This window comes from Panthera pardus, unplaced genomic scaffold, assembly GCF_024362965.1.
Source record: "Panthera pardus isolate Hobbes unplaced genomic scaffold, ASM2436296v1 HiC_scaffold_13, whole genome shotgun sequence".
NCBI lineage: Eukaryota > Metazoa > Chordata > Mammalia > Carnivora > Felidae > Panthera > Panthera pardus.
Window position 1 is genome coordinate 109493867 of NW_026526688.1, and position 12871 is coordinate 109506737.

At 35.6% G+C, this 12871-nt stretch overlaps 1 protein-coding gene across 21 annotated transcripts in view; it reads left to right on the top strand.

The window, feature by feature from the left end:
- The first annotated feature begins 285 nt into the window (after positions 1-285).
- CAMK2D (calcium/calmodulin dependent protein kinase II delta) overlaps positions 286-12871 on the top strand; it is a 313320-nt gene continuing 300734 nt past the window's right edge. For all 21 annotated transcript variants that reach the window (XM_019418019.2, XM_019418098.2, XM_019418160.2 and 18 more), the window contains exons 1-2: positions 286-472; positions 2098-2192. In XM_019418019.2, coding sequence (XP_019273564.1) covers positions 408-472; positions 2098-2192 — 160 coding nt within the window. In that variant the 5' untranslated portion in view covers positions 286-407. The remainder of the gene's footprint in view (positions 473-2097; positions 2193-12871) is intronic.

The following is a 12871-nucleotide window of genomic DNA, read 5'->3' on the forward strand; positions in this document are numbered from 1 at the left end:
CCCCTACCCCTCCAGCCCCGGTGCGGCTAGTTTCGCAACTGCTTTCGCCCCGTGCCCGGCTGTTTTCCGTTTCCCGACCCCCTCTTCTTGAGTACTTTGCCCCCAGCATTTGGGGAGAGGGGCTGGAAAGGGGGCGGGTGGAGCGTCCAGAGGAGAAGGAAGCGAGGGCCGGAGGAGGAGGAAGAGAATCTGCGGACCGTGGGGAGGAGACCCCACGCCACCCTTTCTGGTCATCTTCCCTCCCGCCCCGCCCCTGCGCACACTCCCTCCCGGGTGAGCTACTTTCGGACGAGGAAAGTGAGGGCGGCCCTGGGTGACAGCGCCGCGGGGCCAGTCCTGGGGAAGCCGCGCGTCTGTTCGAGTCTTGTCCGCCGCGCTCCCAGCCAGGGGCATAGCCCGGACCGAGGATGGCTTCGACTACAACCTGCACCAGGTTCACGGACGAGTATCAGCTTTTCGAGGAGCTCGGAAAGTAAGCGCCTTGGCCCGCATCTGCACGTCCCCTTTCCAGAAGAGGGCGGGTCGCGTTGCCCCCGACCCACCGGCCTCCCGCGTGGGGCGAGGGAGTTTGGGAGACCAGAGGAGAGGGAGGAGGGCCCGCGGTGTGGCAGCTCTGAGGAAGGTGCTGCCTTAGCGAGAGGAGGGGACAGAGACGGAAAAAGACCCTCCACCCCGGCTGTGGCACATTCCGATAATCCTTAGCCCACCTTCACCCGTTCCCCCACCCTCTAGCCCTAGAGACTTAGTGGATTTACGATCCCTGCAGTTGTAGCTGTCATCCAGAGAAGTGTGCGAGCGTGTGTGTGTGTGTGTGTGTGTGTGTGTGTAGAGGAAACAAGAACCCATGTAAAATGCAACATAGATCATGTTTTCTGTAAATAGAGATGCCTCCTGGTTAGCCGGCGTGCGGCCGTACGACCCTCGTACGGATGAGAACTCGCTGCCACAGACGGTGCCATATTTATTGATGCCGAAAGTTCAACTTGGCGTAGAGTCTATTTTGCATCCAGTAGTTGTTCTGTCCAGGAAAAGGGCCACTGAAAAGAACTCGACCCCTTGCCCCATGTCCACTCTTATTCTTTGCACTAGGTTATTCGCTCATCATCATCATCCTTCCAATGATTTACGTGTACATCTTCGCATTCTCTGGGAGGATTTATTTATACAGGCAACGGAAAAGACCTGGAGACCGAGAGAAAGCTTCCCAAGGGTAGCCTAGTGTTGTATAAAAGGACCTCCTACACCCGACTGGCAGAACTGCTCGGAGAATTTAAGGAAGGGGACCTGAGACCTCCTGAGGACCTCTGTGCTTAGGGACTTAGGGGCTGAACCGTGAATGTTGATTTATGTAGCATCCAACCCAAACCCAGTTCTTCTATCGCTAGTTTCGACTATTACTTATGAAAGGGGTGCGTTTATATGTATGTTGTTGTTTTATGCAGTTGAATTCAAGGGAATGTAATTATATTTTAAATGTAATGAAAATTATATCCTTATATATTTATACGCTGTCTGTTGTTAAAACATGGAGAATATGTCGGAAGAGCAGCTTAATTCAAATCTCTCCCTTCCCCCAGCTCAAAACAGGGCACAGAGAAATCACCATATCAGGATTTGTTAAACCACACAAATGTTCCCAACACTTATATTTTAATGAAAACAATCGCCATATTTACTTAGTTGGAGCCACATTAATTTTTTTTAACAAAATAAATAGATTTTTACTGCTCTTCCTCAGCCATGCTCTTTGCAGGTTTTTTTTTTTTTTTTTTTTCCTCTCAGCATTTGGTGCTGTGTGAGTGTGAATTGTAAAATGTTTTCAAATTTCATGTGCAAACAAGAGCGGTCATTATTGGCAATTCCTTTCATTTTGTTGATTAATAATGTGTGCTCCCTGTTAAATAAAATTTACTTTTATTCTTCAACATTACGGAAGGTTTAGGTTTCCAGGAAGAATCGTTCATTTTGTGGATATTACTGTAGCGCACTGATGTTTGACGGTTCATTAAATGCAACAAAAATGCTCAGATTGCTGTAATTTTTTAGTAGAATATCATAGCTGATTATATTGATGACATGCTAATTATTGGTTTTCAGGGGGGCTTTCTCAGTGGTGAGAAGATGTATGAAAATCCCTACTGGACAAGAATATGCTGCCAAAATTATCAACACCAAAAAGCTTTCTGCTAGGGGTGGGTATTATCAACCACATATACAGTATATGTTAATTTTGTATTTGTCATGTTGATTGTTGGTTCTGTTGTATGTAGATATATACTTACAATTGAACTGTAGACCTACGGTATCCTATTACATTCTGAGATTATTTCCTTCCTGAATGCCTTGGTATGTATAGTTTAAAAATAAACACACAGAATTTTAATAACAATTATTAAGTAATTATATCTGTCTTATGAGCACTAGCATAAGTAACTGCATTTTAAAGAAAAGACGTGTCACAAAGTGCATTTTGCCTTTAGCTGTGCTATGAAATAACTTTCAGAAATACCCAGGAATGGAAAAGTGTAAGTCTCACAACTGTCATTATTCTCTTTTTTGCTTTTGAGAGGAAAAATAGGTCATAGCTCAGTTGAATCATATTTCAATTGTAGTTACACTTGAACTTAATTCATCAAGGTATATTTAACAGTAATAGCTTTGGGAGAAAAAATTTATCATTGCTATATTCTAGGAAGTTCAGCTTGATTTTGAGGTTTCTGTGTGCAGTCCAGATCTTTACTGGGTCTTCCGCATTAAGGCTTCTCACAGACTCATGTGATGTATTTTACACATGCTCTATAGCCACAGAGATCATTCCTATCATAAAATAGCTGTTGACATAGGAAAAAAAAAACTGAAAGGAGCTCACTGCATTCTTTCTGTTTTGTTGAACTTATGCAAAAGTACTTACACTGAAATGTTAGGCATTCTAATTATTGTGGACACGTGTCTAAGGTATTTCCATGGGAATTTACGATGTAATGAAATTTAAATGAAATTAAAATGAACAAAATGCCACAGTATAAGCCCATTTCAGTGACCTGGTTTATTTTAAGTAATGAGGGAAGAAATTCTATTAGGGTTAGTTTGCCCCATTTAATTTGTCTTCTAAAAAGTGCTGCTCTCTAGTATCCTGGTGTCATTTTTGGTCTCTGCCATACTTTTTTTTTTTCCCTCATTTGTTGCAACTTCTACTTTAGGTTTAGATTGGCATTTCAGTTTATTCATTAAAATGAGGTTTTGTTGTGATTTTCTTCATCCGATTTTAACAGCACTCTGAGGAAGATCTATGTGCTAAAGTAACCAGTGCCATAGCTTCACAGTTTGAGAACTAATGAGAAGCACGTTAAGCTCCATCATGTTCCCCTTTCCCTCTTCTCTCCCCAGGAAGGTTTCTAACAGTCAAAAGGAGTTACCAAACTGTAAATGACATTTTAGTTTTTAAAAAGAAAAAATGAAAATTCTCTCAATGTTTTCTTCCTGTGTGCTAGATACTTTTGGCAAAAGTAGGAGTATCAGTTCTTCTGGAGGCATGACGACACCTATCCCAAATCTTTCAGTGGCTTTGAATTTTCTCTCAAAACAAATCAGTGTTGTGCTTCACTTCTCCTTGATTTCCTTAATTAGAGTCCTCCCTCTTCATCTACCATAATTTATACTCCCTGAATCAGAATGGCAAATACATGTGTTTCTGCTCCCATTATTTTTCCATTCTTCTGCCTCCACTCTATGGAAGATAAGTCTTCTCTAGCCTGATGGGATTCCTTCTTCCTGCCAGTGTTCCTTACCTGCTCCTACTGTGCTGTAAAGAACAACCTACACCCAAAGCCACCTTGCCCTGTCTGGATTTAATTATTCCAGTTACGTTTAGGAAAAGTAGTTAAAGTGAAGTACTAGAAGACCTTCTTCTCCCTCTCCAATTTCCTTTCTTAACCTGCTTCATGTCAATCCACTGAGGAGTGAGGTGGGAAAGAAGAGGCTTTGGAATTAAATGCTCTGGGTTTACATTCTGATTCGCCTACCTATTGGATGTGTAATCTTGGGTGATTTACATATTTTCAATGAGCCTTCATTTTCTTATCTGTAAATGGGTAATAGTGTAACCCTTCCTTTTATAGGGTTTGTGAGGAGTGAATTAATATAGTATAGAACAGTGTCTGCTACATAATATGTATTCAATGAATATTAGCTGCTATTATTATTTCTTGGGTTGCTGAAACAATCAGATGTGATTACTTACATGAAAGAATGAAAATTATAAATCCAGTGGCAGTCGTGACTTAGCTGTGAGTAACCAGTTTGAATCTTGGCTTTACTATTTAGTGTGTAATGTGGTTCAGTTATTTACCTTTTCTTCATCACAGGTTCTTCACTAATAAAATGGGGGAAAAGTACTCATAGTGTCTCATGGGTTGTTTTGAGGATTCAGTGAATTTTATGAGAACCTCTTCTTCATTGCAAAGTGCTGAGTCAATTTTACCTATTATGCTCACCTGTAAAATATTATAGTACTTCAAATTTTTCAATTTATTTTATAACCATAACAATTAGAGCTGCTTATAGCATATTTATACTTTTGAATGTGTGCATTTGTTTAAGCTGTACCCACATTAAGTTGTAAATACTTAAGAAAGTGCTCTCATTATTTTAAATAAAACATTTCACAGCATGGAGGACCTAGGAGGAGCTCAGTACAGAGTGACTAGGATCACATATGGCTATTAAATGGTTTGTAAAGGAGTTACATACTTAGTTTAATTCCTAAGAACAAGCAAGTACTAGATGTAAAGTAATCTTTTATAAAATAGTGTATTAAGATATCAAGAGCATATACTTTGAAATATGAACTCTCCTTTAAAAAACACTCCCTTTCAGAATAATAATCCTGAAAATTACAGAAAAATTTAAAAATAGTATATTTAAGGGAAATTAGAATGATATCTAAATTAGCATACAGTTTTTCCCTTAATGTATTGATTTTTTTTTTCTTTTGGCTATGCATGGCAGTTTTTTTGGAGCATATAATTTTTTGTATAAATTTTTGTTTGTATTATTTAAAATGCCATGCCTTTGTAAATCCAAGCTTTAAGCCTGTTTGTTTTAAAGACCAGGAAGGCCCTCCAACTCAAATAATGTTCTTCAAATGTAACATTACAACTGGAAAAGAAAGACCATTGTCAATACATTTAAGACCATGAGGGATTGCCAAAAATTTGGCTATATTCCTGCACAAATTTACACATCCAACTCTACTATCACCCAGGCACTTTTCTGTGCCTAGATGTTAATGGATTTCCAGCAGACAGTTTCAGTTGCATTTCCTCTCAGCTGTTAGTCACACAAACCATATTTGGGAGACTCAGAGTCTGTTGAAGAATTTCTTTCCTTTTGCGTTAACACGTGCATGCACAGAGCATTCATCATATGATACTGATTAGATAGATTAAGTACATTGATATATAATTTGGCTTGCTTTAAAAATAGTGTAAGAAAGTTTCAAACATCTTCTGTTTTATATGCAATTTTTGTCTCAAAAAGTTTTTTTTTGTCAGCTAGGAATAGAAAGCACAGCTTACTTAGTAAATGGTAGATAGTGATTGTAGAATTTTATCTCCTATTTTTACCATGGGCAGTAGAAATTCTATCATTTTGGTCCCAGACAATTAGGTTTGTACTTAACAAATCCTAATTTGCCATGCTATTTTGATACTTTGTTGATTTTGACCTGGTTATAACTGTAAGGTATTGACAGGTTATGCAAAGTCCAGGAAGGGTTGTGATTGCAGTTCAGAATCCAGTAGACTGATGGTTCTGATGGCAGATGTCTTTAGAAATAGTATTTGTGATTGATTTCACATTTTAAAGACTCCCTGTGGTAAAATATTTTTTATGATAGTAATAACTTCTTAATGTTCATTTTCCAATGTAATTGTTGATCATTAGAAACCACTTTTTATTACGTAGGGTCTGATGAGCCACAAGTCATTATTTTTGTAAAATGCAAATTATAGTAGAAGCTTGAAATAGTATGTGCTATTACAAGTATATTTTAGCTCTACTCTCTTGATAAAGTTAAAAAGGGATTTCATTTTATATTTCTGCAATACTTCACAGATGTAATACAGTTAAATTATTTGGTATTCTTTGATTTTACTAGTTTTGTTAATTCCCAAATTGATGATCTTAGCAGAATATGAATCAGGACTTTATAAAAACTACTTAAACCATGTACGCCAAATTAGGTCTCAGCTATGAAATCTGAATATTGCATGCATGTCCTAAGTAGTTTTTTTTTATGGTATAATAGAGATGTCAGCAGTTAACTTTTGCTACCTTTTTTTTCTTTTTTGGCATCCAGGCAGTCAAGAAATTAGCGCAATTTTTCAGCTTTGTGGTTACTTGTGTTAAGTTGGAAGCAGAAATGAGATGATATAGATGGATTGTTCTGATTATACATTATTGATTTTGCAATTTGGAACTAATTGGGCTAATTAACATTTTTTGAAAGTTTCTTGGTTTGAGCAATGTTTTAAGAAAAAATTAGTAAAATATTTTTATTTTTGTATGTGGAATTTCTACAGCTCTTTAATTATTGGGCCCCAGAGTAGTCCTTTCATTATGTTTAGTTGTATTTGCATTTTTACATAGGTTTTGATATTAGATATCTATTTTCCTCTTTTAGTGAATGAGAATATTATTGATGTTCAAACTGGTTAGGAGATAAAAATGCATATCTACATTTCCAGAAAATAATAAAAATCCTTTCTGTATTCCAACATGGTTATAATATGCAAACTTAATATAAAGAACATGGTTGTCAGGCATCTGACTGTGGTATAACTAGTGTCAACCTCTACCTGACAGATTATGCAATAGGAATTGAACACCTGGAGAATCTTTATTGTTATACGACGAGATTAATACTTTCATTTCCCTTGAAATATTGAATCAATTTGGTGTAAAAATTAAAATTTAGTAGTAAATTTTTTATGGGCCTTTTAAAGTTAATAATCATGAATTGCTAGAAGGCACATACTAGGATTTTCTTGGGCATTTAAGCTCATTGTTGACTAGAATTTTATTTAATTAAAATAATTTTTTTTTCTTGGGCTGATACCAAGGCAGACCAACTCCTACTGTCTCTTAGGCTGAATTGATACATTTTTTTTTTAAACATCTGCCCCTCCACATTTGTTAGGGTATGGTGTGCACAGTATTTTTTATTATTGACAGTTAAGGATTGTTCAGTGAATTGTACTGCCGGACATTAGGTGTAAGCTTGCAATACTTTTACTCTAAAATATAATACCTTTGTAGTAATTTGCTTTTATACTACTTTATAGATTACTAAGCACATTCACTTATGTGGCCTTATTTTATATATTTTTTATTTAATAAATATTGCATAAGTATAGTGGGCAGAGTGTTAGGAAAAGTAAGGCTATCTACACAAATAGACATAGAAGACATAAATGGTATTAAGTCTAGCTTGCATAAAGTGCTGTTGATTTTCAAAGGAAGGAAAGGTTATTTCTGCCTGGAGAGATGAAGGAAGGCTTTTATATAATATGGATTTAAATAAATTTTAAGTACCACAAATCTAAAACCATTTGGAGAGATTATTCAAAAGAGTTTAAATATCTGATTATAATTAAAATATTATTTTACTCAGATGGTAAGTTTGTTGCAACTATCAGGATAAAGTTACTTTTAGAATAAAATAGTTTTTATTAAAAAATTAAAAAAGGAAACTTTTTTAGATACCAAAATTCCTGATCCAGTTAAGGGAGATAGATCATTACTTCTTAAGGTGAGTTCGTAGACCTTTCATCTACTGTAAACTCTTTCTCTAGTATAGGGAAACTGTCAGGTTTGGAGGAGAGAGAGAGACAGAGTAGGGAGAGGACAGCTTTGCTTGTTGTTTGTTTGGTTTTGATTTTAAATATCTGAACTATCCTTGTAATCATACACAGTCACAGAACAAAATCATAATTGATTTTTTAGTTAGGCGAACCCCTTTGCTGGTACTATGGTCTCCTTTTAACTTTTTAGAACTTTATTACTACCCAAATCAATAATAATAATAAAATAATAGGAATGGTAATAGCTATTATTTTAAGAGAACCTTCTAAGTGACAGATATATACTTACAAGATATTTTGCTTTACTTAGTTTATTGTTATTATTATTATTCAATTTTTAAATAGAGGAAACTGAGGCTGTAAGTTACTAAAAGCCTCAGTATTAGTCAGTAGTGGAGTCAGAATTTCAAACCATTTTCTTTGGCTCTAAAGCCTGGCTCTTTCCACTACCACATCCCATTGATTGCTGTTACAAAGAACTTCTCTTAACCTCTCTGTACTTATTGGTACGTGCTTGACTGATCTCCCCACTAAACTTCAGGGTCTTTCATAAAAAGGACTATGTCTTCTACAGCTTTAGGTCCTCAGTGCAGTGTATAGAATTGAGTATTTGTTTGGGAAAATATATTTAGAGTTCCGCCTTGTGAGAGAAGATAGTATTTTAATTGCTGCAGTAACAAAATCAAACTAAAGTTTGATAGTCCTCTGTGCTCTTTCCTGGAAAGAAAACAGTGAGGTGAAGAATCAGTGGGAAAATGATTACAGAAGAATGACATGTTTTGGTAAATTTAATTCATTAACTTACTGCAAATATCTCAAAACACACTAAGTTCCTAGGACTACTTCTTCTAAATGATTCACTTGTTGCTGAAAAGAAAAACTTAGCCCTTAACCAAAGCCCAGAGGAACCTACTCAGAAAGGCATTTTATTTCTCAGGCTCCTCTTGTTTGTGAAGCATGGAGGACAGATGTTTGTTGTTTTATTGTTTCTTCTTGGACAACACTACGTGCCAAATGCATACTAACATGTGGCAAGTGAAAGAAAAACCTAAAACTATTAAGTTTTATAAATATTTTATAAAATTTATAAAACTTGGCTGTTTTATGTTTGTTGGAAAAATAACTTAGGTGCAGCAAGTCATATAAAGATACACAGATAATATTGTGTAATATTTATGTACACTTAATTGTTTTACCTAAGGTTATTTTCTCTTTAAATTACATGGGGATTGGAAACTTTTTATTACCTAACATCTTAAGTATGAAATTATATTTTATAAATCATAAAACAGTAAGCATCCAATAAACCTCCACTCAATAACTAGAGCATTCCCTCTACTTTTGAAGCTACCTGTGTGTTCCTTGCTGATCCTCATCTCTTGCCTTGCTCTGAGAGTTAATCACTGTCTCTTACTTTTTAATTTTTTTAAGTTTATTTTTTTGAGAAATAGAGGATCTCAAGCAGAGCCCTACGTAGGGCTTGAACCCATGAACTGTGAGATCATGACCTGAGCAGAAATCGAGTCGGACACTTAACTGACTGGGCCACCAGGTGCCCCAATCTCTCACATTTTTAAAAGAGAAATCTCTTTTTATTTCCCCATGCCCTGGGACTTGTTAATTAACTGGTTGATTTCAGTTGGCCAATCAGTTACCAATGGAAAATCTATGCCCTCTTTATCAAGGTATATTTACATATGTATAACAATATATGTATTGTACATGTATAAATCTAAAATTTGTGGAATAAACTCATATTAGTATATAATTTTACCCTATCCCTTAAGGCTAGGGAAGGCTTAAATTATATGGAATTTTTTTAGTAATAGGAAATTATTTTATTCCTACGTCTTTTTGAAGCATTTTCATTAATGATGATGTACACACATTGAAATAAAGCAGGAGTAAGTTACATAAAACTACCTTATTAAAGGTAAGTATAGTACTTGAGAATTAGATTTCTCTTTTATCTTCTAGAGAAGTTGTAGAGGTCAGATATGCCATATCACGGCATTAGTGTTCAAATTAAAATTTTTATTTTGGTGAAGAAATATTTAGGTGATATTTGGAGTCTGTGTTCTGATAACTTGGATTTCTGCCGAAGTGTATTCAATAGTAGTCCAGGTCCAATTCTGCTTGTCCCTGGTGGACTCAGTGATTTCCCCCTTCTATGAATGGTGCCTTACTTTTCCTGGACTTTCAAGCACGCTTGATTATCTTTCTTCTCCTTAACCCATCTCAACACTTTCCATCTCTTCCTTTTTCACCATTTTAACTTGAGCTCTTTTTTTCTTAACTCTTTTAAACAGCTTCCTAAACAGATTTTCCAGCTAATGGTTGCCATGTTTTTTATTCATTTATAAAGTTCATCGTTAGACCTTTTAGTACCCACTGTGCTGGACATCTTGATAAGTTGTAGCAATACAGAGGTGAAAGATAAGAGATCTGCCCTGAAGTATTTTGTGATCCATTAGTGTGGATGATAGCCTGCTGAATACAGTTTAGTTTTTGAGTGTTGTAATAGAAGTATACACAAGGTTTTCATGTAGATAAGGGCTGGAAGAGGTTGTTATCACAGATTTATTGAAGAGATTAATGAGTGAAATTATGTTTTTGAATGGCAATTGAGCCTGGTACAGAAGGGAGAAATGGTTGCCCAGGAAAAGTAAGCAGCATGTTCAAAGGAAGGGAGAAAGTTCTGGCTCTACTCTCCAGATGGAATGAGTACACCTAGTGCTGTTGAAACCCTATCTCCTTTAAGACTCATTTCAGGTGCTTCTGCCTCCATGATGCCGTCTCTAACTTACTCTCCACCCTTACTTTCCCTCTCTAGGCAGAAGCGATTCTTTTCCTCTTCCTCTGAATAGCTTTTTCATGTTTTTTAAGCAACTGATCACATTTCTCCTTTTGTGTTTTAGTTATATATGTTGTAGCTTTCAAACATCTTGTGAACATTTTTAAGCTTACCATTGAATCTGTGCCTGGCACAGTAATTATAAATTACTTATAAATGTTGAAGATGCTTATAAACGTTTGTTGAATGAGGGGATAAATGAATGAGTGAGCAAATAGGATTCTGTCTCCAGAAGTAGATATATGTTTAACAAGGAGAGACCTTTGGCAGGTAAAGTAAGTGGAAGTTGAGCTAAAGCTTCATGTCAAATGGAATACACTATTGAAAATAATTTTTAATTCATAAATTATTTCATTAGTTTCTTGATGACAAATTATGCTTTGTTGGAAAGAGTTTTGTATAATTTTGTAAATTTTGGAGCAACTGTGTAAATTCTTGCTTTTTTTTTTTTTTTTTTTTTTTTACCATGTAACATAAAGTGGCTCAATAAGAAGGGGTAACATTTTCATGGTCTGCATGTCCATTAGTACCACTTTAGTAATGCCAGACTCAGGCTATCATTAAATTAATGTTTTATTTATTTTTGAGAGAGAGAGAGAGACAGAGTATGAGCAGGGGAGCAGCAGAGAGGGAGGGAGACACAGAATCTGAAACAGGCTTCAGGCTCTGAGTTGTCAGCACAGAGCCTCACGCGGGGCTTGAACTCATAACTGCGAGATTATGACCTGAGCCGAAGTCGGACACCTAACCGAGCCAGCCAGGTACCTTATTATTAAATTATTTTAAATGTTTGGATTTTTAAGTTTGTATCCATTCTCATTCTCCGGAGGGACTTGCTTTTTGACTTATCTTTTAACTAAGCTCATTTTAAAGAGCATTTTGGTGATATATAGTTTTGGATTCACAAATCATGAATATTATTTGCTTATAGAGGTTACTTGACTTTTTAGGAAAGACAGAGGCCAGCTGTTAGAACTGCCATGCCTGTCAATTCAGAAACTTGGTAAAAGGAATGGAAAGTGTGCTTGTTTCAATATTGGAAATCCCTTAAAGAAAATATATGTTTTAAAGCACTTATTTCCTTATTTACTGGGGGTTTTACAATTCTACAACTTTATGGTGTATATGTATATATACACCACACACATATATGCACACACATATCTTAAGAAAATATGCTGTTTTCATAAAAACATTCAGAACATTTGTATGTAATCATGGTGGCAAAATATGTAATTTGTGAAATTAGTTCAGCTGAACGTTTTGACCATTTTGTAGAAACTTTATCCATGATGAATTTTTTGGTAAAGTAAGTTATATATGCTCTTACATTAAAGATCATATATATGTATATATACACACTGGGTATAGGGAGAATTGTATACTATGGACATATCTCTGAAACAAATTTTAATGATTCATTACCAGTTTGCATAAGACATTAACAGTTGTATCAAAATATATATTCTAATTATGCAATCTGGAAAAATACAGAAAAATAGAAGACAATATATTCATGGTTCAGTTTTCCCAGTCACTGCTGACATTTAAGTAGAATACTGGACTAAACTGTACAGTTTTGTGTCCTGCTTTTGTCCTTAATATTTAAAAATTTCCCTATGTTACTACAAATCCTTTGATTTCTTATAACAATTATACTTCACTGAGTAAAATATTAGTATACGTAGTATTGCTAGTTTTTTTTTTTTTAAATTGCCTTTTGCTATGCTGACATAATAGTAAACATTGTTTTGTAAAACTTTTTCATATTTCTGATTCTTAGGAAATCTTCACGGAGGAGAATTAGTGTGTTAGAAGATGTAACATTATCAAAAATTTTGATGCATTATTGCCAGATTGCATTCTGCATGTTTAACATATTCCCACCAGTGACGTTTAAGTGTGCTAGTGAAAGTGAATTTTGGGGAGCATTATTCTAAATTTCAATTTAATCATGTTGCAGATCACCTGCTAGGTGTGGATAAACAAAGATACAAAGGTAAGGTCCTTCTTCTCAAGGTGAAGTAGATGTGGAATCAAGTAAATTACCATACAGATAAATGACACTATTGAAGTGTTTACTCATTCTGAGGTGTAAGGACATAACTGTTGGGTTGGTAAAAGGTAAGGGAAGACTTCCTAGAGCAGTTAATAT